This window comes from Bicyclus anynana, chromosome 2 (genome assembly GCF_947172395.1).
Source record: "Bicyclus anynana chromosome 2, ilBicAnyn1.1, whole genome shotgun sequence".
NCBI classification, from domain to species: Eukaryota; Metazoa; Arthropoda; class Insecta; order Lepidoptera; family Nymphalidae; genus Bicyclus; species Bicyclus anynana.
The window spans coordinates 4,606,701-4,633,661 of NC_069084.1; the positions used below are offsets into that span (position 1 = coordinate 4,606,701).

A 26,961-nucleotide genomic window follows, 5' to 3' on the forward strand; every position below is an offset into this window, starting at 1 on the left:
AAAAAGTATCTTGCCCTTTTGGGATGCAAAATACTTAATACTATGTTTTTCTTTAATAATTAATTTGAATAATAATCATCATTATCAATAGATCATCATTATCAACCCATAGTCAGCTCACTGCTGAGTCGAGTCTCCTCTCAGAATGAGAGATGTGAAGAGATGGGAATAGTTGAGAATAATTTAGATACCATTTAAATTTTACACCTTCACAATTTTATTAGTAAACAGTTAGTGGGTAGGTAAGGGTAAAGATTTCTTACAAAAGTAACAAAAATGATTGCTTAAAATAAATATGACAGTGATTTAACCTACGAGTACGTACCTAGGATATTTACAATTTTTGGGGGCACGAACCCAGAAAAAAATATTGCCTTTTTCGACTTTTGTCAATTTCTTGTCTGGCAGTTTTTTATTTTTTTTTGTCCCAGGGCCACTAGATTAAGTGAGATTGTGGATTACATTTTACTAATTTTTGCTTTCACACACTGCCCCTGTTGACCAGGGGTTCCGTATCATTGATACGGCTAATATGGCGGTAGCTACGCCACTGAGAACCAATTAACCAACCAACGCGACAATTATTAAGTTTAACATAAATTACATTAACAACTACAACAATTAAGTGGTTCCATGATCTACTAATCTTTAGTTTCAATCTGTCTCGCGTAATGTTTACAATCCATTGCGAAGAGATTGTTTTACTAAAAGCTTCGTTTGTACCGTCGACTCGAAGACAAAGGAAATATTATTCAATTTCAATTTGTAGTTCACGACTGAAATTTTAGACACAAACAATTTCTATGACGAATTTTTATTTGACTATTCAGTTGAATCGGAGTTTTATTGCTTTAAGGTCAAAATTGTACGTCAGTCAAGTTTGTCTTTCGTAACAGCAAATTTTGATCCTTTCAGTTCATGTTTCGTAATTATTATGAGTTTCAGGGGAGTTTTACTAACCGACTTCAAAAAAGAAGATTCAATATTAGACCTTATCATAATCATATCAGCCGATGGACGTCCATTGCAGGACAAAGGCCTTTTGTAAGGACTTCCAAACATCACGATACTGAGCCGCTTGCATCCAGCGAATCCCTGCGACTCGCTTGATGTCGTCAGTCTACTTGGTCGACCAACGCTGCGCTTTGTATTGCAGGGTCGCCATTCCAGCACCTTGGGACCCCAACGCCCATCGGCTTTTCGAACTTTGTGCCCCGCCCATTGCCACTTCAGCTTCGCGACTCGTTGAGCTATGTCTATGACTTTGGTTCTTCTGCGGATGTCCTCATTTCTGATTCGAGCACGCAGAGATACTCCGAGCATAACTCGTTCCATCGCCCGCTGTGTGACTCTAAGCCTTCTTATGAGGCCCATATAGATGACATATTCGACATATGTCATCACATACACAATACATAATAATATACATACACATAACACACATAACAAACACATAATACTACGCCAGGCCTTCCGTCTAATATACGTATAGTTACCAGTCGACGCCCTGCAGTTTCACCCGCGGAGATCCCGTTACACAACAACAAACAACGTAGCTTTCTAGTGGTAAAAGAATTTTCAAAATCAGTTCAGTAGATTCATAAATTACCCCTACAACAACCCAAACCCCTCCTCAATATAATGTAAATATAGATTTACACGATAGTAAAACACAAAAAAAAATGTTTGTCGGTCTGTCTATCTATTCGCCTGAACTAATTAATCTCTAAAACCGCTCAACTGTGAAAATTTCAATGGAAGATAGAAGAAATTATTAACCACCGTAATTAATTACGACTTTTCATCACAGAAAAATCCATAAATCCCAGGGGATTTGTAAAAAACTGAAATTCACGAAAGAAGTCGCGGACATCCGCAATGTATGTCATTGGCAGCCACACAATAATTAAACTATGATCAAATTAAAATAATAACACATTAAATATTTGGCGTGCAACGCGAACACGCTGACCATAACAACTCAATCAAGAGAACTAACACGGTAATGGGTAATTCCGCCCACAGCGGCGTCAATACGCAAAAATAAATAAACGAATTAATTAAAAACGTGTTTGCCGACTACATGCAAAATGCAGCGTGCGGTGTGTCGCAGGAATTTGCATTTTTATAGCGATCCTAATGGAGAAATGCGTATCGGACACTTTTGTGCGGCTAAATGAAATATTACGGCTAATTGCCTTTTATTTTAATGCAGACGTGACTGCAGCCGCACATTTTCATGTAATGCTGTTAAAAATAGTATTACAATAATAATAATAATTGCCTTCATTCAGATCAATATTTCAACGCACAACTTAATATTTAAAACTTATTCTTACATATTATATAGTTAGTATTTGCTTATTCTAGTATTTGTAGTTTGTTCAATTTTTGATGATCTGGTTGCTAATCAGCAAAGGCCTCCTCCAACCGTTTCCATTCAGATCTATTGTGAGCCACTCTATTCCACGTTACTCCAGCTACTTCCCTGATGTCGACATCCCATCTCTTCTCCGTTTACCATCTCTGGGATACCTTCCTGATACTTTCCGACTCCATTTGTCATGACCCCGTATCATATATGCCCATTTCCATTTTCTTCTAATTATCAGTGTTACACTTATTATTTTTGTTTTATTTCTAATAAAACTGTTTTTTTAGTTAGATCTCTTGACATACTTGACATACTTCTCTCCATAGCGTGTTGGCAAGTTGCGAGTTTTCCTGTCATTTCTTAAGTCAAGGTCCATGATTAAAGTTAGACAGACGTTAAAGTTCTCGTGTGAATGAGGGCTAAGTCTCGGAACCATAAGTCATCAATCTGTAGTGATCACCTATAAAATACGTAAATATAATTTAATCTATATCTATATTAATATTATAAAGCTGAAGAGTTTGTTTGTTTGTTTGTTTGTTTGAACCCGCTAATCTCAGGAACTACTGGTCCGATTTGAAAAATTCTTTCTGTGTTAAATAGCCCATTAATCGAATCGAGAGGAAGGCTACAGGCTATATATTATTCCTATATTCCTACGGGAACGAGAACCATGCGGGTAAAACCACGCGACGTCAGCTAGTCAACAAATAAAAATGTTATCGACTCGACACAATGCTTTTATCGAAAGGAGATCTTGCAGCATTGCGCTCTGTATTGTCCATAAATCTTTTTATTAATTTTTGGATAAATTTCATTTGCGTGGTTATCTCTCACAACTGTCACAAAAATGAAATAATTCGTGCTTTTGTGGTCACGCGATTAATATCGCGGTTACGAGATTTAATGAGCGACAATCATTTTTACAAAAAGCAATGTTCTGCAAAGAATATTATCGGTGCCCGTGTTAATATCTCGTAATGTGCCATTTGTGTTAATTTATTAATTATTGCAAATTTTCATGCCGTTTCAGAGAAATATATTGTTATGTTAAAATTTGCAGTTTATGAAACGGTTGGAAAATAGGGGTTTTTTAAAACTCGTGGTCCAAGAGTTCAAATATAAAGTTGTGCTGCTCTTCATCCTACTAATATTATAAACGCAAAAGTTTGTATGGATGTTTGTTACTCTTTAACTCCGCAACTACAGAACTCATTTGGCTGAAATTTGGAATGGGAATAGATTTTATTCTGGATTAACATATAGGCTACTTTTTATCCCGGAAAAACACCTTAAAGAAATCTGCATACAAGAGAATTTTCTTAATTCTCTGCGTGTGTGAAGTGTGCCAATCCACATTGGGCCATTGGTGGACTATTGGCCTAATTCTTCTCATTCTGAGAGGAGACTCGAGCTCAGCAGTGAGCTGAATATGGGTTGATAATGATGATGATAAAATTGTTTAATATCTTCAAATAATAAAAGACATAGACTCGATGCTTATTACATTTCATTCCATTTCCGCAGTTGTCAATATTTTTCCTTGACTCGATCAAGTACAAAGATAGTTTCGACGGGAGCACTGTCTAACGGCGAGACAGTTTCAATGCGACGACGGAAACAGGGCTCCTGTGTCGAATAACTGTCACTTGATCGTAGCTTGAAGATCTTTTGCACTACGGTGCTTTGAAGTTGCGAGTAGATGGAATTTCTTCGTGACGCTTACGTGCAGTGTACTCCGATGGCTTATAACTTTATACAACCTTGCAGACGGGATTCAAAAGTGGAACGATGTTTGTACTAATACCAATTTAAATAGTATATATATGCTTGGTTGCTAGCAGTCTTCAGACTATGAGGTCTTGTGGTCAAATACGTTCTCGGACTAAGTGAATCTCAGTTTTTCAATCTTAAAATAAATTTTAAAGTTCAAAGTGTTTATTAAATGCACGCATAAAGAAAAGTCATAACGTAGTGTTAATCCTACTAATAATAATATTACAAACGCAAAAGTTTGTATGGATGTTTGTACATACCAATGAAGGTTATTGGTTTTTTTTTTAAGTTTAAACAGCTGCAACTACCAGCCAACACTAGCAACTACGTTCGCGAAAATTTTAGTATGTACACTAACAAAGATTTCACGTATTTGCCAAAGGCATTTGCCACATTTGTCACAGATGCTTCGCTCCTATACTTCGCAGTGCCATATTATTAAACTATAGCCTTCCTAGATAAGTGGACTAAACAACTAAAGAACCAAACTCTACAGCATATCTTTAATATTACATCTACGAATAAATTGTGCTTGAGATATATCTGTCAGTGGTCCAATATTACCATAGGGGACCACCCTCGAAGTCTCAAAGCAGTAATAAATAAATACGCAAAAAGAAATGCAACATATAGGACGAATTAAAAACTCGCTTTCTGACATCATCAAAGGCGGTGGAAAACTAAAAGGAAAGACTCATAACAGCAAGACGCCACGACTGCGCCCCGCTAAGAACTGTACCTCCTCTTTTTATTTGAGCCCGCGGATGGTCCGTCGCCTTTCCAATGCCAGTTTGTAGGGTTCCGTACCCAAATGGTAAAACGGGACTAAGACTTCGCTGCCCGTCCGAGGCTGTATCTCATGAACGGTGATGGTTACAGTTACAATATTCAAAGATGATGTATTTATGTTGCCGCTGTCAACAATATTTAATACTATAGATATTTTACGTGCCAACATCCGATTTTCAGTACCTCGGATCGCTTTTTCAAAACGATGGCAATGTGGACCGAGACGTAAAAAGTAGAATGAATGCGGGATGGATGAAATGGCGACAGGTCTCAGGTGTACTATGTGACCCGCGAATGCCTCTTAGAGTTAAGGGTAAAATATACAAAACGGTTGTAAGACCTGTCGTCCTGTATGGATCAGAATGTTGGGCGGTGAAAGGGATGGATAGTAAACGAATGCATGTGAACGAAATGCGTATGTTGAGATGGATGTGTGGTGTGACAAGAATAGATAAAATAAGGAATGAGTATATAAGAGGAAGTCTGAAGGTGGCACCAGTGACAGAAAAATTGAGGAGTAGAAGGTTAGCTTGGTATGGACATGTAATGTGTAGAGAGGAAAGTCATATTACTAGAAAAATGTTGAATGTGCAAGTGGAAGGCCATAAGAGGAGAGGAAGGCCAAAGAAGAGATGGTTGGATTGTGTGAAAGAGGACATGTGTGTAAAAGGAGTGGATGATGAGTTGACGAGTAATAGAGACGAATGAAAAAGATTGACATATTTTTCCGACCCCACTTAAGTGGGATAAGGGTAAGGAGATGATGATGTTACGTGCCTACAAAATCACCGCAAAAAGTGATCCAAATTTAGCGACTCCAATGAGCATGATGGCACACATGCATGGTTTTGTATTTACTTACATTATATAGTTTTTACACTTCCTAAACACACAACTCGACATTGTAGACAATATTTAGGTAGGTATTATGTGTTTTAATAACTTTCATTGTTTAATAAGCGACTAAGACAATTACCTATGCATATTTGTCCGCCTGTTTTGATGTGCTAGTGCCCTATCTCTTATATAAAATATCGGCTGCTGTATAACAAAAAAATACTATGAAATAGAATTACATAAATATTTAAGGCGGTTCCCATTCAAACGTGTTTATTTGCCGTTTATAAATATAACGGGAACCCTTCGTGCGTAAGTTCGACTCGCACTTGGCCGGTTTTTTCCTCACTTCCCTTTCCCGTAAGACTCTTATACGTGACAATTTATTAAAGAGCTCCTCTATAATTTTAAAAGAGGATTTCGCAGGACTCCTCAATGACGGGTTATTTTTTTTATTTATTTACTCGTGCATTTTCTAGTTTTCAATGAAGTTCAATAGATCTTTAATGAATGGAAAACTATAAAATCACGTAAAAGTTTTGCGTGACTACATCTTTGACGTGGTCTTGATTCAAATCCTGTCGATCTGCTGATAATGTTGTTGGATATAAGATAGGTAATCCTAGGTTATGCGTATTGTGTTGAGCTTGTAGGGTGGAGAAATAATTCCTTATGTTCGCGACAAGATTTACGTAATGGTGGCTTGATAACTGAATTATAAGAAGAGAATTAAGGTTGAAATTTTCCAAAATTACTCCGAACATTGAATCCATTTGCGACAAGAAACAAGTACACCCATCACATTAATATTACAAGGACATTACTTTTGGTACTTTATGTGTTACCTTTTATTCAAATAAATGGGTTCGATCGCTGGCTGAGTCGATTGAAGTTTTCCTAATTGGTCGAGGTCTGGCTGGTGGGAGGCTTCGGCCGTGGTTAGTTACTACCCTAATACCGACAAAGACGTACCGTCAAGCAATTTAGCGTTCCAGCACGATGTCGTCTAGAAACCGAAAGGGATGTGGATTTTCATCCTCCTCCTAACAAGTTAGCCCGCTTCCATCTTAGATTGCATCATCACTTACAATCAGGTGAGATTGTAGTCAAGGGCTAACTTGTAAAGAATAAAAATAAAATCTCTGAATCTACTGAACCGAACCGATGAATGATAGGTGCCACAATGAAGCCACATATTTTTAAATGTCCTAAGCTATATTTTATCCCCGTATTCTCACGGGAACGGGAACTACGAGGATGTAACCGCGAGGCGTCGGCTAGTTTTAACTTAATTGTAAGAAATATCTTTTGCGAACAAAGCTAAGTGTTAGTTGTTACTCGGAAGTTAGTTAAGCTTACCTTGCGAGCTGAACTAAGATTAGTACCTAGCTACTTAGAACAAATTCTTACACAAGATTGTTTGGCGAAACCACTTTCAGCTATAAGAGCGCCTTTGCATTAGCATTTTTATATCAATGATATTTTATTTATTTATTTATTAGAGCAACCAACAAAATCATATGTAAATAGAATTAAATTACCTTGAAAACTAGGATACTAAAAATATATTTTTTACTTAAAGGCAGCCTTAAAGTAGGTAAAGTACATCATGCACACAGGATATAAGGATATTTATTTTTAATTTTGAAAATTTTACCGATAGTAAGTCACGTTATTTGTGAGAGTCACTGACTATATTTTTCCCTGTATTCCCATGTAAACGGGATCTACGCGAATGAAACCGCGGGGCATCTGCTAGTCCCTTTCAGTTTAGCGTGCTAGAGTACGCGCAAGATAAGTCTGCGCAATTTTGATTTCCACACTGTTTTGTCTTAATAACCTAATCGTTTCTATAGTAAATTAAATGAAAGTGATAGAAATTGTTGAAATAATTTTATCTAGTAACCTAAAGCAGCGATTCCCAAAGTGGTCTATATCGACCCCTAAGGGTCTATGACAAACTGTAAGGGGTCTATGTCAGCGAAAAAAAATTTGGGGGTCCATTAAAAGAAAATGGTTTCCACGATAGTGGATCATATCACATACACAGATAGTACCTATTTTTTACATCATATTATCTTATAATATCAAAATATATACATTATTTTAAAAGTAACTATGAAGTAAAAAAAAATATTATATATGCATATAAAATTGTGTAAGTTGTAGGATACAGAAAATCAATATCAAATAAGTAGGGGGTCTACCCAACACGGGAAAACATGGCAAGGGGTCTACGACACAAAAAAGTGTGGGAAACTCTGACCTAAAGCCTCAACAAAATATTGTCTGCGCGTTAGCAACCGAGTCGTGATCGTGAAGACAAGTCAATAGATAGACATAGGAAAATGGTTGATGGCCCGACGACTCAGTTGCCAATGCGCTTATTTAACTATGTTTGATGAAGAAATAAGTACAAATCGTATATTTGTTTCACAGATAAACAACAAAGAATGGTGCAAGAAGGGGAGGAAAGGAGGCCGCTGTCATATTAAGTGCGAAGGTACGCTAATTATATTACGAGCGCTAACTAATTACCAGTTCGTTATGGACTAAGAGCATGCGATGGTAAGACATGTCTCAATTTAGGAAGTCTAAGAATTTGTCATATTCTTCTACCAACCAAGTCTAAGTCCAATTATGGTTTGGACTATGGTGGCTTTGGCAGGTAGCAGGTTTCAAGGATTATTTTTGAAGTGATCATTTCTTAAATTTCTTAGGGCCGCTTGGTAATGTAACGCTTTTCGGCGCCACTCTGTCTGGCTTCTCTTTCTCTGATACATAGGGCAGCAGGTTTAAGTTCTCACTTCTGTCGGGTGACCCGAGACGCACACGTTTAATTTTTTTTTTCTTATTGAGTAAAAAATACAATAAGAAGCTTAAGCTGTGCCATGCCATGAGCATCATGTCAAAAAAAAAGTCATAATTCATTTATTTCAAATAGGCTTATTTTTCAAGCTCTTTCAAAACGTCAGGTAATAATATTAAACTTAAGATAATGGTGATAATAATTATTCGAAAACTTAAAATTAAAGTTACGAGGGTTCCATGAATAAGAAACTTAAGCCCATGTGGAATGGTGGCAAGAATACTGGCTGCATTTCCGCGCTCGACAGCCAGGCTGATCTTTTGCGCTAAAAATGAGCCACGCTGTCAAAATTGTGGTGGTTCAATTTCCACAACTGGAAAATATTCGTGTGTTTTCCAATTTCTGGGTGTGTTTATAATTAGTATTTATATGTAGTGTAACGCAGAAAATACGCAGTGTTGGTCGACATCCTATCAGATAGACTGACGACATCAAGCGAGTCGCAGGGATTCGCTGGATGCAGGCGGCTCAGGATCTTGATGTTTGGAAGTCCCTACAAAAGACCTATGTCTTACAGTGGACGTCCATCGGCTGATATGATGATAATGATATAAATTAATATAAAAATTAGCTGTATAGTACCCATAACTCAAACTAGGCTTACTTTGGGGCTGGATATTTTTGTGTGTATTGTTTCATTATATTTATTATTTATCTGAACCCTTAAAACCAGCTACCTTCCAAAGCAACCACAGTCCAAACTCCATAATCGGCTACTGTAATTACCTAAGGTAGGAACATGGACTGACAAAGTATCAACCTGCATAAAGTTAGGTCTGGTCGCCACAGGCACTCATTCTATTAGCGTGCGCTAAATGTAGATTTCCTTTTGCTATTATCTCAAGAGTTGCTTGAGTAAATATTGTAAGTAGGTTAAAATGTAATACTGCTTAGATTCATATAATTTACATAATTAGGAGAAGGTAGTGTGCTCAAGGAAATCAAAATCAGTTTATAATTTTATTTTATTTTGGTGAAATATTACTTACATTTATTAAGACTAAAAGTTGTGCGTCTGTTCTTGCTGACTCTATAACTACTGAACGGATTTTCATACTGTTTTCACAGATTAAACTTTTTTCCAAAACACACAACGAAAACTTATTGGCAATTCAAAATAATAATGTATTACAAATTTTACTAAATAAATATCTTAGACTTTGACTTTATGAGCTACTGCGGACTTTGTGAGACATCTATAATTAAGAAAATTTACTGTACCCACTCATTACTATACTATACTATAGGTACAATGTAAAATAAATATTTAGTCTACTCTGTTTGTCGCAGAAGCCTTTATAATAACTAACTGTTAAGTTAGTCCCAGGCAATTGCCTCGCCGAGCCCTAAGTCTCTACAGAAGCCTGTACCTGTACCTACCTGCTTGCCTATTTGTACCAGGAGAATTACCGCGTCATTTTAATACCTTATAATCGCTTGACACTTTATTTCTCGCACTGCGCGTAAATTAGCCATGAAAAAACACGTGGCCTGGTACTTAGTGGAGTCACTAATAGGTACTTTTGTAGGATTGTCATAACACCAGAGTCCTCAACCGCCTATAGCTCATAGAACACATTTATTGTGCGTATTAAAACATCGTGCTAATTTTCCAGATCTCCTCAATGAGGACCTCGCGGATGACGTGCGCTGCGCCAAAAACATCTACGGCAGAGTCGGTTTCAAGGCCTGGCCCGCCTCCTTCGCCTACTGCAAAGAAAAAAGCCTACCCGATTTGTCTAGATGTTAGATATACTAGTAGGTTATTAGTTAAGTATTAAGTTTTACATTTTTATAAAGAACCCAATTATGTTTTCTTCTCAGTGATCTTTTAGGTATTTTTACATACATTCATACATTTTGTTTATTTTATGTCTTTATGAGTTTGCGTTGCACAATACGATCATCAGGCTAAAAATATAGGCTCTGTTTCACGCAAATAGGCTTATTTACAAAACAGAATATAGACTAAATTCAATTCCATTGAAATCTTTATTAATATCTATATTAGAACTCTGTGAAGCAGATTTAAATCATGCTACACTTTTATTAGCATTATTAGTTTAAACACAGGAATATAAGTTAATTTACAAAAAGTACATTTCTCATTAGGTAGGTACTTTTAGAGATTTTTAAATAAGAACAAAATAATTCTAATTATTATTTTTAAAATCCTCGAAATGAGTAATAACCCTTGAATTAGGACCCGAAGAAGTGACTCTTTGGGTCCCTCCAAATATTCGCAAACTGAGCTCTCGCTAAGCGAAATAATCAGTATGAATTGATAAGGTATTTAGTAGGTACATACCTAGGTGTTTTCTCTCTATATGTGTAACCTCTGTATCTCAAACATAATGTAAGAATATGCTGCTACTTTGTCGATTTTAAAATCTAAAAAGCTCTAAGAAAAATAATTGAAACCATCCATTCAGAAACTATAGCCGAAAATGTATGTTTTAAAGTTATAACAAACTTTACAACTCAATTTCTTTCGCTTAAATTTCGAATCACCATGGTTCATCTCGTCTTTTGAATGATCAATCCGTCATTCAGTTTTTTTTACGTTTAGTATAAAGAATTAGTCATAAGTATAAAATATATCATCTTACAACAATAATGTACACCCACGCCCTCTACACAGATGCTCACACACGGTCACTGGTACACAGTTGTGAATGAAAACACAGTTCTATTTAAAACCTGATTCTCTATTGTAGACCAAAAAGGTTTAGAGCAGTAGGCGTATTAATGTTTCCGGCAGAATGTTGTCTATGATTTAGTTGAATTAGCTTAATGGAGTTTTAATATAATTTTTTTAATATAAAATAGTGTTTTATTTGTGTTTCTTTTCATAAAAATTTTCTCCTTGACTTTTTTTGATTTTAAAAATTTATTTTATCAAATTATAAAGGCGAAAGTTTGGTTGTGTGTAAGTATGTTTGTTTCTCCTTTACGCTGCGGCTACTGAAACGATTGGCTGAAATTTGGAATGGATTAACACATAGCTACTATTCATCCCGCAAAAAATCTAAAATAGCGGGCATCCTTTAGTCTTTTATAAAAGGGGCATTTATTCGTTAACACATACAAAGTATTGAAAAGTTGAAGCGTCGATAGCTCAATGGTTATGGGTCGGCCTTATCGCAGAGAGTCATTGGCTCTCTATTGGACTATTGTCGTACCTATACTCCTATTAGTCTTTAATCTATACTTATAATAAAACTGGTCGAATTCTATACATTTATTCGCAAATTGAGATTTTATTTATACCATTTGTAAGACCAAAGTGACCGTGGCATAACGGACGCCAGCGCCATCTAGAATCTATACTTATAATACGAATGCTGTACATTTTGTACATTCTGTACAATGAAAATATTTTGAAAATTTTTGTTGGGGGGCATTATATAATTGATATTGTAGCAAAATTTTTTTTTTTTCGATTTTTTGTCTGTCTGTCTGTCCGTGTTTTTTTGTTATTCGGGCATCACGCTGAAACTACTGAATTAATTCAAATATAACTTGGCACAGTTTAAGACCATAATACGGAAAAGGTTATAGGATACTTATTATTGCGAAAATAAAATAAGAAGGGGGTGAAAATTTGTATGGAAAGTCGTTCATTTATAGAGTTACAGTTTAAAAAAATTGTTCATAAAACATAAAGAAATACGAAAAATTTTAAAACTCTAACTCTAAAGTGGTGAAATGGGACTTGAAAGTTTACATTGATTTGAGTAGGTAGATAGATTTGATGTGATATCAATATAACATAATGAGATTGCCACTTACTTATAGGAAATTGATTAAAACTTTAGAGTAGTAGTTATCTTTACGTTTACCTGCAACAAACGCGCAGGCTAAATTACGTACATATTAGTTTTCAAACGTAAGCTAAAGCAATCCGAAAGCTGAAAATATTAAATTTTTCATTCTAATTCTATGTATAATGAATAATAATTGAATACAAGTATTGCAATAATATTATAGATCAACTAAATGGTTTTCATTACCTACATTACAGTTATCAAAACTTCAACCAGTGTTTAATATAAATAAAATAGCTATCGATATTAATTAATTAATTATTTTGGACAAAAATTAACGTCAACATTCCATAATGAATTCAGAAAATCAGGGGAAGCCTATTTCGCGTTAATTATTATGAGCTTAATTAAACTCAATGATGTGTTACGGATTTTAACATCAGGTTTATGTTATAAATTATAACGATATCGACAATATCGGCGATGTCGACAGAAAATATTGTCTGTCCTTGCATTGTAATAAGAACTACAATAGCTTATACTCTGTTTCAACTGTTATGAATATAACGTGGAAATTACTAAATTCCACTGATTATCGACGGTAGACTAAATCACACGGGCTAACTATTTGGATATCGTGTTATGTCTTAACTAAGTTATACGCTTTATGTAAGGGATGGCAAAATACACAAAGTAACACTATCAATCATTAGCGGAATGACCGCTTGACTTTCTAATACCGTTCTACCCTCTTATTACAATATTGATCAAGTTTAGCGCTAAGATGTAAACCAGGATTAACTAACGTATGGCAGTAAGGCAGCCACCAGTGAAATTACGGACAGGCAACCGCTAGTAGCAGGATTAAAGACGTCTTTTACAGCTAGCCAATACTCTCCTTCTCCACTCGTGTCGCCTCGCAGCCAAGTAACTAACAATGCAGTGGCCTGACTATACGGATAACTGACTCACCCATTCTCTCACTCACTGCTAAACTGACTAGATCCAGCTTAAGTGGTAACCACGTTTGACTAAATAAACTTGAAAAAAGCGCTCTGTCCGAGATCATCAACTGAGAGATAAACTTTGACACGTACTTTGACGTTTCTAACAGATATCGCTTTCAAATTAGTTACTTTACTTAATGTAAGATGGCGCTATTATTATCTAATTCTCCGACAAATATATTATGTTTATAGCATAGATGAATTAGATATGGAGGTGCATCGCGGCCAAATTCTGCACCGAAATTGTCTGTCGTTGCTTGAGGGTGTTTATTCGTCATTAACAATTCATATTCAGCTCACTGCTGAGCTCGAGTCTCCTCTCAGAATGAGAGGAATTAGGTCAATAGTCCACCACGCTGGCACAATGTACATTGGCGGACTTGGTAAAATCCTATAGCGATATTTTAAAATTATTTTATCTGGATAAATAACACCAAAAATGTTTTAAAAATATTTTTTTCTTTATTTCAACTGGGTGAATTGAAAAATGAAAATGATTTTTCTGAAAAATCAGCGAACTAATTTGATTCCCATTCCCGATCGGAGCGAATACTCAGGCACTTGATAAACAGACGATGTTTGCACTTCCAATTTCAGCTTTTTCTCCATTCAAACAGTGCTGATTGTACGTGATTTGTACGAAGAATATCGCAAGATTTTATATTATGTATTTTTGTCGATCTCTTAACTGGCACTTTTTTGCCCAAAATTACCTAACTGTCAAACCAATATATTAGAATACTGTCCTGTCCATCAAAGTTGAAATTATGGTGAAGATTTCTCTATTTGTATCAAGAACATCACAAAACTAAACTAATGTACTTAAAATAGTTTTATCTTTTTTAGGGTTCCGTAGTCCATAAAGAACCCTTATAGTTTTGCCATGTCCGTCTGTGTGTTCGTCTGGCTTAGCACAGATTATGTGAACAAAGTCGTGAAATAAAATACTGAAAAGTATTTTTTTAGGGTACCCTACAAGCAAAATGTAAAATGTGGATGATATTTTTTGACTCGTTTATCCACTATTCGATTCAGGGATCCGTTTGTAAAATATTAAGTCGGAGTATGTTGCATCTTTATAAACAGAAGTAAATATTTAGATTTATACCTAACAAAGTAACTTAAAATAAGTTATAGAGTAACGCATTAAGGATGACGAATAATTTTCAAAATTACTTTATTTTATAGATTTAATCATTTTGATCAAAAAATTTAAATATTACGAATATACCAATAAAAGACTAATTTAAAAATGTATGACCTAATTATGCATTCTCTGCGTTAAGTTATTTTAAATTTAAATTAACCTTTTAATTTTGCCCGCTTTAACGCTCAAGACACACTTTTTTTTAAACATGATTGATTTTGGTTGGAGCTCAAAACTTTGTAGAATAAAAAAAAAACAACTCCACTGATTGCATGCCAAAGAAGGTCGCATAGTTCCCTTAAATTCTTTCTCCGGTTTTGTTATTTCGGACTAATTGGTCACAATTAAAGCTTCATCCACGTAATAGCTATCGATTTATCTTAATTACGCATTTATTGTTGCTAAGTGGTCTGTTTTTATAAAGAACACGTAGGTATATAATGAAAATCCATGCTAATATTATAAATGCTAATAATGTTAACTCTTTGTTTGTTTTTAAGTTTTTACGCCTAAGCCGCTGTAATCGATCAAGGTAGGTTGGACTTTAGAGGACATAATTTTCTGATCATTTAACTTAGTGTGATGAGCGCGGCATCTTTATCGTGAAGCTATTGTGGTTACTTGTTTGAACAGTAGTATAGTAGCTATAGAGAGATTTGTGGTGCAAGGAAAGGTGGAGGGCTCAAGAGCGCGTGACACTTAGCAGGTCACCAATGCGCTGGACTGACCAAGTAAAAACCCTTCTCCATGGATCGCTCCACGAATGTGCTAGGAGAGCCACACTACGGGAGCAATGGTGACGGTTAGTAGGCTTGCCACCACACCCAAATGACGACCACAACCACTCTGTCAAGAGTGTAACGACAAAGAAGAAGTTAGAGCAGTAACCAAGTAACCACAACAGCTTCACGATAAAGGTGCTCAACACTGAGAGGTTCATGGGTTCGATCTGCGTCCGGAATATTTTCATACACACTTCTAACATAGTCGTCGTGGTTAACAACCCACATTCGGCTCACTGCTGAGCTGGAGTCTCCTCTCAGAATGAGAGGCCAATAATCCACCACTATGGCCTAATGCGGATTGGCAGACTTCACACACGAAGAGAATTAAGAAAATTCTCTGGTATGCAGGTTTCCTGTAACATAGTTTAGGTATATTTAAAACATAATCACTATGGCAAATATTCTTCAAAAAATAAAATATGCAGCTTATATGGAAATCATTAGATGTAAATTAATGCTTAGGAATCGTGTTTTAAATAAATATAAGAATGACTAGCTGACGCCGCGTGGTTTCCGTTCCCTTAGAAATACTGGGATATTATATAGCCTTCCGATAATCCTAGCCTAGCCGATAAATGTGCTATCTAACACAGAAAGAATTTTTCAAATCGGACCAGTAGTTTCAATCAATCAATCAATCAATTTATTTGCAGATACATGCATTATATACATATACAGGTGGTCGGTAGATGTAGATGGTAAATGTATCTTGCCAATTTGGCATGCAAATTATTTATTAAGTATTTATTGTATTCTTTCTCAATAAAAAAAAAAGTATTTAATGATTCAAATGATAATTTCATTATTTAAAATTTACATGTTTACAACAATTTTATAAGTAAACATTTTATAATCTATATCTATACTTATAATAAATCTGTAGAGAGGTCAATTCTGTACATGAAATATATTTCCAAAATAACTATCAGGGGGTGATTAGTGATCGATACTGATGCCAAAAATGCAATCAGTAAAATTTTTGTCTGTCTGTCTGTCTCTCTGTCTATCTGTCTGTATGTTCTTTATAGAAACAAAAACTACTGGACGGATTTTAACGAAACTTGGTACAATTATTCTACATACTCCTGGGCAGGTTATAGTATACTTTTCATTACGCTACAATCAATAGGAGCAGAGCAGTGAAGGAAAATGTTGAGAAAACGGGAGAAGTTACTCAATTTTTTAAGCTTCCGTCGCGTGTACAGCCTTAATGGTTAAAGCTACATAGAAATCATGTACGACGAAAATGTTCTCCTTAAAATTATCTATAAAAACACAACAGCATATATATTTCTATCTTTTATGGTTGACTCACAATAACACGTGTAACTCCCGATAGCTTAGCAGTTCGGAGCTTTCTAATTATATTTGTCTACTCTTATGTTTATAACACTCATCACTCATAACCCTAACTAAAAAAGTTAACATTATTACCTATTCAATAAAAAAAAAAAAAAATAATAATCGGTAAAGAAACACCAAAGTTATACAAGAAATACGCTAAGCCATCGCGCGTGAATACTAATTCATACTATATGGATTATTTTTATGTAACGATTGCCGCGCTCGACGCGACTCGCGGGGGGGGGGAATAAATAAAGAAGTGCAGCCTACCTAGGGTAGGGGTAGGGTAGTGGTAGGGTAGGGGTAGGGTAGGGTTGGGATAGGGTAGGGTAGAGGTAGGGTAGGGTAGGATAGGGGTAGTGAAAGTTTACAACGACTTTCACGCGGACGAAGTCGCGGGCGTCCGCTAGTTATATTACTAAAAATATTTAGTGATTACATTAGATACGTTACATTACATTCTGATATTAGCGCGTTCAAGCAAACAAACAAACTACAGCTCTACATAGGACATATAGCTGTGTGTAGCTATGTACTTTTCAGAGGCTTTACATGTATAACTAGATTTGATTATACACACTCAATATAGACTCTGAAAACAAATTTGGCTGTTCATCCAACCGTGTTTCAAGTATAACAGTGCAATATTCACAGTATCTTGAACAATACGTACAAAGCTCTGTCCGTTTGTCGAATTTCGATAGTCAAGTCTCCAATAACTTGGTAGATACTAGATACTGTGAGAGTCTGCTATAACCGCACTTACCTCGTTTTCATAATTATCAACCTATTTTCGGCTCACTGCTGAGCTCGAGTCTCTTCTCAGAATGAGAGGGGTTAGGCCAATAGTCCTTTACGCTGACCCAAAGCGGATTGGCAGACTTCACATACAAAGAAAATTGAGAAAATTATCTGATAAGCAGGTTTCCTCACGATGTTTTCCTTCACCGTTTGAGACACGTGATATTTAATTTCCTAAAATGCACACAACTGAAAAGTTGGAAACACACAGGACGTTGAAACTGGGAACTTTTAAAATAATCTGAAATATTACTGATTGACGTTATTAAAAAATTGGAATGGATTCATTGGATTAAAAATATTTTAACAAATTTATAACAAAATTAAAGACCAGTATTGAATATAGAGAACAGTAGGGCAAAATTATATAATATAATATTTTGCGGTAGAATTAATAAATTAATTGGCAATACTACGTCGATCTGCGAATGTGCTATGGAAACCATGTAGGCGCTTTAAAATCATGATGTAATGATCCATTTTCCTAATTGTAAATGCCCGTCACTTTGCGTAAAAATTTGTTTTTTTTTCGATGTAAAGAGACAAATTGATCAAGGCAATGTTTAAGTACAAGACAAAGACAAAATTTAGTCTTAATTAGATAATTATTGTGTACTTTTATTAGTGTCACTTTAAAAAATAGAAGAGCTTTGTTTTTCATGATAATCAAACATCTTTTATTATGTTTTTACTATAATATCGTAGTTCCCAAACACATGAAACGAGTTTGCTTATTAAGAATAATTAAATTATAAAAAATATCCTACTAATATTATAAACGTGAAAGTTTGTATGGATGTTTGGATGTTTGTTACTCTTTAACGCCGCTACTACTGAAGCGATTTGGCTGAAATTTGGAATGGAAATAGACTTTACTCTGGATTAGCACATAGGCTACTTTTTATCCCGAAAAAATCCATGATTTTTTGAGATTTGTGAAAACTGATGATTTTGATGATATGAATGTTTGTTACTCTTTCACGCCTCCACTATTGTACCGAATTCGCTGAAATTTGGTATTGAGATATATTATAGCATGAATTGGCATATTATAGCAACATAGGCTACTTTTTATCCCGGAAAAATCCATGGTTCCCGAGGGATTTATGAAAAACTAAATCCCACGCGGACGAAGTTGCGGGCATCCGCTAGTTAAGAATAATGCAGAGAAACTGATTATTGCGAGACATGTGCTCTTCATTAAAAAATAAATTCTCGATCGTAAAATTAAATCAATCTAAAAAAAAATTTCATCGGTTAAAAGCCTCGCAGACGCCTAGATATGTCTACGCTACGCCATTGCATTTAAACGAGTACTTTTATTGGAAGTTAAAATAGAGGAGCTCATTAACCAACATATACTACTATATAGGTACATATACTACTTCTTAAAGTATAATAATATGCAACAAGTCCAAAGGAGGAAGCTCGAATACCTGGGTCATATAATGCGAAACTCCAAATATCACCTTCTCCAGCTTATTATCCAGAGAAATGTTGAAACGAAGGACTGGTCTTAGACGTATATCTTGGCTCAAGAACTTACGCCAATGGTTTAATATGAGTACCAGATCACTCTTTCGGGCAGCAGTGAACAAAGTTAAATTAGCCTTAATGATTGCTGACCTCCGATAGGAGATGAGAGGAGGGAAAGTAGCTGTAAGTACTTACAATATTAAAATATTGATTTCTGAATACTGCAAATATGTTAGAAGTGTGAAACAAAGCAACACTCCCATCCGCAATAAATAAACGGCAATCAGTGAAGCCCACGCGACTAGCGGAGTGTATTGTTGTCGGGGCAATCGTTTAAATGGTAATGACGCGGCTTTCCCATAGGAAACCATAAAATTACGAAAGAAGCGTTTGAGGCGACCGAAGTAAGTACACGCAAGAACATAAATGCATTGACTTTAATTCATTACTAGCTGATGTTGATTTTATTCATATTACTAGATGATGATGATGATGATGAATTTGGTGAACTTTAAAGTGTTTGGTCACTTTTTATATATCTGGGTGGTACTCATTAGTTAAATTGGTTTTTCCGACTTTTCCTAACTCGAAAGAATTCCGTGTTAAAAGTATTACTAAGCTCATCGATCTTCTAATAAGTATTCCACTAAAATCGGTTCAGCCGACATACAGACAGATAGACAAAACTTTTTTATAGGATTGTTTGTATTTTAATTATTGTGTGATAATAACTACAAACACTGTTGAGAAAGCACTCTGTTGTTTTGATAGCACAGACAGACACTTAATATTTATTTACCTTATATATTTCCTATTAATAAAACGTTATAACAAGGTATGTATTAATATAGATTAGTTACACTTAAATTAACAGAAAGAGGAAAGGGTAGGAGGATAGTTACCTTTCGTCTTTCTCTTAATTTGTCTATCTGCTTCCAAAATCTTCGACTCAGCAATTTTCATGAGAATTTTACAAGTAAGTATATCAAGATTCACTTACGTAACTAATAAACTAATGCTTTGAACCAACTTCACAAAAGTGGACTAAATAAAAAACACTTTTGGCATAAAATGAAATTTTCACGAAAGTATTGTGTCACCGACTGTACCTTTTGACTAAATCACATTGGGCGCACAAACTAAATAGAACCTTTCGACTTACATAACCGACGTACCCTACTAATTGGTTATCTTAATCAAAGCGTAAAGTTACGCATTTACGACATTATCGACTTTACAGTTCCAGCGGTTAAAACTAAAACTTAAACTTAAGATGCTAACGTTAAGTACAGTGGTTCCAAACTTCATATCGTATAGGTAAACCAAGTAGGTATTACTTAATACCGCCATCCTTTTCCATTTTCCAGGCTTTATTGTTAGTAAATTAATAAATTAAATAAATATTCATATTCACACAAGAAAAAGAAATTATATTGTGCTTTTCTTATAAAATTGCTTCAAATATGTTATTATTGTCACGACCCCACCAGGTGGACGGGCGACATCAAGCGAGTTGCAAGGATTCGTTGGATGCAGGCGGCTCAGGATCGTGATGTTTGGAAGTCCCTACATTAAAGCCTATGTCCTGCAGTGGACGTCCATCGGCTGATTTGATGATGACGATCATGATATATAGTTATATACCTTGTTAAAAATTGTAAAAAATACCAAAGTACCTAAATGAATTACTTAAAAAAAATTATAAATAAAAATTGATTGTTATTTTAAAAGAGCTGCCAAATTTCTTGTCTTTTCTTCTTAGTAGAATAGGCCTTCCTGTGGCCCTTAAAAAAACATTTACAATATAATCAAACAATGTTTGAGAACCACTGTATAGCTCAAATAAAAGCATCCCAATCACCCGTCGGCTCCGATAGCGGAGATACGGCTAACACAGTTAATGACCGGATAATATCACGGTCCACATTCAATAGCGTAGATATAAAGCTACTTACTTTAACCGTGATCATTACGAGCCTCACAAAATGAATATTTGATTTGTATAATAAGGTGCTAATTAAAAACGAATATATAATTTATGTTTGGAAACTATCAATCAATATCGAATGCATGGAAGATCACGTGAACAAAGTGGCCTAAAGACGTAATAGTTAGTGAAAGACTAAGATTAAGTTATTGGACATTATCTTAGTATAATAATAATATATTATAAGTTTAGGTTAAAGTAAAAGTCACATAAGTAGGCTAGATCGTAATTTTATGAAGTACCAACCTACCTACTTTACAACAGAGAAAAAAAAATATCGAATACGCTACAATACTCAGTCGTTTGTGTATCTAAATTATTTTACTTAGTTACCTCAACATTGTGTTTATGGTTTTTTTTATTCTTTACAAGTCCTTGAGATTATAGAATCTCATATGACGAAAAGTGATGATGCAATCTATGATGAAAGCGGGCTAACTTGTTAGGGTGAGGATGAATATCTACACCCCTTTCAGTTTCTACACAATAACCGAAACGCTTGGCGGTACGCCTTCTGCTGGTAGGGTGGTAACTAGCCACGGCCGAAGCCTCCCAGCTAAAAAAATGTATCTACCTTTAGATTATAATTATCTTGTACGTGAGTTTGTCTTCCTGCGGCTGGACAGATTTTAAAGTAAATTCTTGTATATATTACCTTGGCTATCTGGATAGATGGCATCGTGATGTGGTCCTGAGCTCCATATCCATATCCCCTCCTTTAAGGAACGAGACCTGCCCTGAACCATGATGAAATGATATGGTATGATGATATTCTTTCTGCCTGGCATGGCAACATATTTACTTTTACACTGGGCTGTTATAGTATAATAGGATAAATTAAATTAATTTTAAGCTTTATAGGCAAAAAACAGTAGCGAGATTTAATCAAAACAAACTGCAGTCGCGTTTGGTTAGCACGAGATAAGCTCGTCATGTGAAAACTTAATTAAAGCGCCGGTAATTACATACGTCACAGTTAATAAGGGCATTTGACATTCACGCACACGTGTGTGTGATTATACTAAAGCTCTCAACAGTTTTTATATGCATTGATTGTGATATTCTAACACTTTTTACAAAAATCCTAAAATACTTATTACGTTCCTAATCAGTTTTCTGTGCGATTTAGTACAGTATTAAAACGATTGACCCTATTTGTTTCAATATACTAGTCCTACGAATCGAATTAAAAAACTTATACGTATAAATCGAAACCTCACATATCTAAAAGTAGCGGACACCCGCGATTACGTCTGCGTGAAATTTAGTTTTTCACAAACCTCTCGGGAACCATAGATTTTTCCGGGATGAAAAGTAGCCTATGTGTTAATCCAGAGTTACAATTTCCATTCTAAATCGGTTCAGTAGTTGCGGCGTTAAAGAGTAACAAGCATCCAAACAATCATTCACACAAACTTTCGCGTTTATAATATTAGTAGGATGTAGTCGTCAGAGATAGTGAGTAAGGTAACTATTTATTATCATAGTTATCAGCATATTTAACGGCCATCTTCAGGGCCAGACCTCGGCCAGAGAGAAGCGTCTCCTTATAGGAGAAAGGAAATGGAGTTTATGCGCACCTCGCTTCTTCAATACGTGTTGGTGGGCTTTGAGTGACATTGAACTCTCAAACAATCACATTCGTAACTTATGTTAATAATAATAATGATCGAGACCCAAGGCACGGGTATGTTATACCACCAACCTTATAGATAGATAGCTCATGACATTAGACATTAAATACACAGATTAAGAAGAATTTACAGATAGAGCGTGACGGTAGTTTTTTTTTATGGGTTTCACCGCCTTCACCACGCTGGTTGTAAAGATTTACTCTGTATGATCTTTACTCTGTGATTAAATACTAATAAACATAATATAAACTATCTAGGTAGATATTGAAAAACATCCATGCTCATAACACATTTTTCCAGTTGACGGAATCGAAACCACGGCCTGTAGAAGGCAGGGTCGCTACCCACTGCGCCATTCATCAGTCAAGTTATTAGCTTTGCGAAGTTTATGAAATTTGCAAAGAGCATCACATATAGCGGGGAGCATAACAAATGGTTGGTATTGTGCGAGAAAAAGCCAACAATGCCCGCAGCAATGTCATCCAGGGCCGGATTCCCACGTCAGATAGGTCGTTGACATCCAATCGATTCGATAAATTTTTTCCACCATCGATTCCACCGGCTGGATTCCAGAGGCACTAACGAGGTACCTTTGTTTATCGGATGCCTTGAAGGACGTCCGCTGAACGTGCAAAAACTCACTGCACTTCATAAAAACTGGGGAGTACGCCAAAATTGGTCAGCATCGAAATGTATTCTACTTGTGTTTTTGGAGCGATCGGTATACTTTGCTGCCATATGTAGAAACGGATTTTTGGGCTTTTCTAAATATTTTTGAAGGTAATGTATTTTTTTAACACGTTCGCTTCGGCACTGATATTTTTGTACTTTACTCTGGTGCGTTAAGAGGTTTTTTTGACTTCATACTAAAACTTTATGTGGTGTAGTACGAGGTCCCATCGACCTCGTAACTCTTGAAGATGCTAGACGTACGTGGTCAATTGACCTCGTACCTCAGCGAACGTGTTAAATAAAGTTTATCCTATTACTGAGTTTGATTATACTATTGTAACGATGTACGCGGTACTTTGAAATAAGCTTGGAGTATAATTGCAGGCTTGATTCCACCGAAGGGCGTGTAGCCTCGACATGGTTGTGAAACAAATCTGAAAGGTCTATGGTTCGGTCCCCACCCTTGGGACTATTGTCTTGGTTGAAGGAGAAATGGCGAGAAATGGCAGAGTAATACTCGTAGTATAGCTAAAAAGATATTAGTAATAAAAAAGTCAATCCAATTTGGTGTGGAAAATCACAACTATAAACTATATTAATTTATGAATGACAAGATTATAGTTAGCTTACTGACATTTTGTAAACTTAAAACGCATGAAAAGTTAAGGATAGCCAAACCTATGGGTCATAAAATCTAATAGAAAAAGGAGAAGAGTGAAAGAATCTTTAAAAATCTACTACTACTTATATAAAGCAATTAATTAATAATGCAATAATTAACTGTATGTATATTTACTTATACAATAATTTAATATATGTATATTGTATACTTATCCATCTAGGTACTTAAACAAATAAAATTTTAAATACACTCAGTACACATTTAGTATTTATTTGCATTATTCAGGCAAATGTAAAGGTGAGTCCAAACTTATAACAAACACTATACATTAGTGTAGACATTTAACGTGTGCAGTCTTGTTATAAGTAGTGTATAATAGATAAGGCCTCAGTAGCTCAACGGTAAGAGCGGTCGGATTCCTCACCTAGGGGTGGTGGTTCGATCCCCGCCCCATTGGTCTATTGTCGTACTTACTCCTAATACATTTATTCCCACTAGTTTGAGGGGAAAGGGAATATTGGTCATATAACAAGTATGATATGGCAAATATTCTTCAAAAAAAAATAGATACATGTTATTAGTAATTAATTCCTCAGTGCCTGAAGACAAAAGTCTTCGAACAGTGCGTGTTGCCAGTGATGACCTATGGTTCCGAGACTTGGTCGCTAACTATGGGCCTCATAAGAAGGCTCAGAGTCACATAGCGGGCGATGGAACGAGCTATGTTAGGAGTATCTCTGCGTGATCGAATCAGAAATGAGGAGATCCGCAGAAGAACCAAAGTCACCGACATAGCTCAACGAGTTGCGAAGCTGAAGTGGCAATGGGCGGGGCACATAGTGCGAAGAGCCGATGGACGTTGGGGTCCCAAAGTGCTGGAATGGCGACCCCGCACTAGTAAGCGCAGTGTTGGCCGACCCCCCACCAGGTGGACTGACGACATCAAGCGAGTCGCAGGGATTCGCTGGATGCAGTTGGCTCAGTATCGTGATGTTTGGAAGTCCCTACAAAAGGCCTATGTCCTGCAGTGGACGTCCATCGGCTGATATGATGATGATGATGATGATGATGATTAGTAATTAATTCATATAAATAAAATTGAAGTCTCTGTCATTTCAAGATAACTGTGTTTTCTCAAGTTACCTATACATTTACCGCAATTGAACATTTTTAGAATTTTTGTCTGTCTGTCTATCCGTTTCTCTCTGTTTATGCGAGATAATCTCTGGAAGACAGAGGAGATTATGGAGCCACATGTAAGTACCTAGGCTACATTTTATCCCGCAAAAGTCCACGGTCCCCGCGGTATTTATGAAAAACTGAATTTCACATGATCGAAGTCAGGGGCGTGCGCAAGTTTTAAATAATTTTGACGTGCTATACACACCTAAAGCATGAGTTATTTTATTCTGGATGTTACTTTAATCTGGACTCAATAAAATTCATTCCATTTTAAAAGTACAATCAAAACAAAGAAGTATATTCCTGCATAGAAATTCTTCACAAAACAAGCTCCAATCACCATGCAACACCACGCACGGTATTTAATATCAGCCCGCGCGGCAGATCATTCCGATGACGTATTGTCCTTCCCCTTTATGAAAAGGCTCGTACAGGCTCTTTATTAAGCTAGTTAAGTATTCAGAACATTTCGCTTGAGCGCGTTAATACAACGAACAAGGGTGAAGTGAGTAGAGGCAATTTTCTCCAATGCCTATGAGGCTGTGGAAGTATGAAAGACCATGTTTTCTTTGCTTTACATATTTGAACAGTTACATACGTGATAGTTTTAGTGATGATAAATCCTTGATGCAGATGAGTCGCCTATAAAATGTAATTAGTAGGTGCTTAGGAAGGTTCTTTGTGATAGAGTTACTTCGGAAACAAAAATATGTAGTACTTGGGTACAATTTTGTTACTTCGGCTCGCATCTGTTTTAAATTTTATATTTCCACCTAATCCGGAGAAATACTTTTGCCATGCTCATTTTGCTATCAAGCAACATTGATATGTTTTTAAATAGTAGATATGGTTACTAGTATTATTACAGACACATGAGGTCTATCATCTGAGGGCAGGTATTGTATTTTGTCTTTCTAGCCTGCAAGATTAAGAAATGCAAAAAATTTCGAAGATCTGTTGTCTGTTTGAACCTTGAATAAAAAAAACACGTGTGGCAATCGGGGAATGCTGCGGTAAAGCTACTGCATAGCATATTTTTAATAAAAGAATGAATAAATAAAAAAAAATAAAAAATATCTGTAAGTTGAGCTGAAATCGAAATCTGGTTTAATAAGTTTGCCACTGTGATTCACACCACTTGTCCAGTTGAGGCAATATGTCAAAATGTGTGCTTGCAAATGCACGATTTGGGTGTTAGGTTTATTTTCGTTACGGAATTTCTCAATTCGGTCAAAGCCCTCGATAGAAGCTATGAAATACGTGGCTTAAAAATAATAGTCCGCGCTAGACATAAGCGGAAAATAAACCTAACACCCAAATCGTGCATCAAGTTAACGCATTTCGACGTTGCCATATTGACTATATCTTCGCCTTCATAAGAGCATGGAATATACCTTATTAAGTAGATACTCCTCCGACACTTCCAATCAAATTACTTAAATCGTAATTTGCTACCTACGAGTTGTCACATAGCCCCAAACTCTAAATCTCGGATAAGCAAACACTCAACTAAAATTGGAAAGTAAACGAACGTACAACCGTGCGTTACAAAGTAACCATAAAAACATACACGCGAATCTGTTCGTTATTGTTATGTTGAAAAATATTAAAATTCCATGCGAACATTTTAGTATTTCTTTACGCCGCGCTGTCCTACGACGCCCACAAATGCGTGGGATATGGAAACTACAGAGACACGCTCGAGACTTGAGTTTGCCATTGAGAACGTGGTAATAGGTCGGTCATAGTAATAAGCGGAGCGGGCATTAGCTTTATTAACAGACTTCAAAGGTTCTATGTTCGAATGGACGTTTTAATTGATATCGCGTTTATAACAACAATAGAAAAAACACCCTGTATCCCAGAAGTTTAACGATCTGCACGTGAATTGT

General features: G+C 35.9%; 2 protein-coding genes across 2 annotated transcripts in view; one reads left to right on the forward strand and one right to left on the reverse strand.

Annotated features, from left to right (window-relative positions):
• The window catches only part of LOC112046809 (lysozyme-like), a 42,296-nt gene extending 29,782 nt beyond the window's left edge, over window positions 1–12,514 (forward strand). The window contains exons 4-5 of the mRNA XM_024083615.2: window positions 8,216–8,279; window positions 10,262–12,514. Of these exons, the coding sequence (XP_023939383.1) occupies window positions 8,216–8,279; window positions 10,262–10,395 (198 nt within the window). The 3' untranslated portion in view covers window positions 10,396–12,514. The remainder of the gene's footprint in view (window positions 1–8,215; window positions 8,280–10,261) is intronic.
• Window positions 1–26,961, reverse strand: part of LOC112046818 (uncharacterized) — a 129,899-nt gene that overhangs the window by 68,805 nt on the left and 34,133 nt on the right. The window lies entirely within an intron of this gene.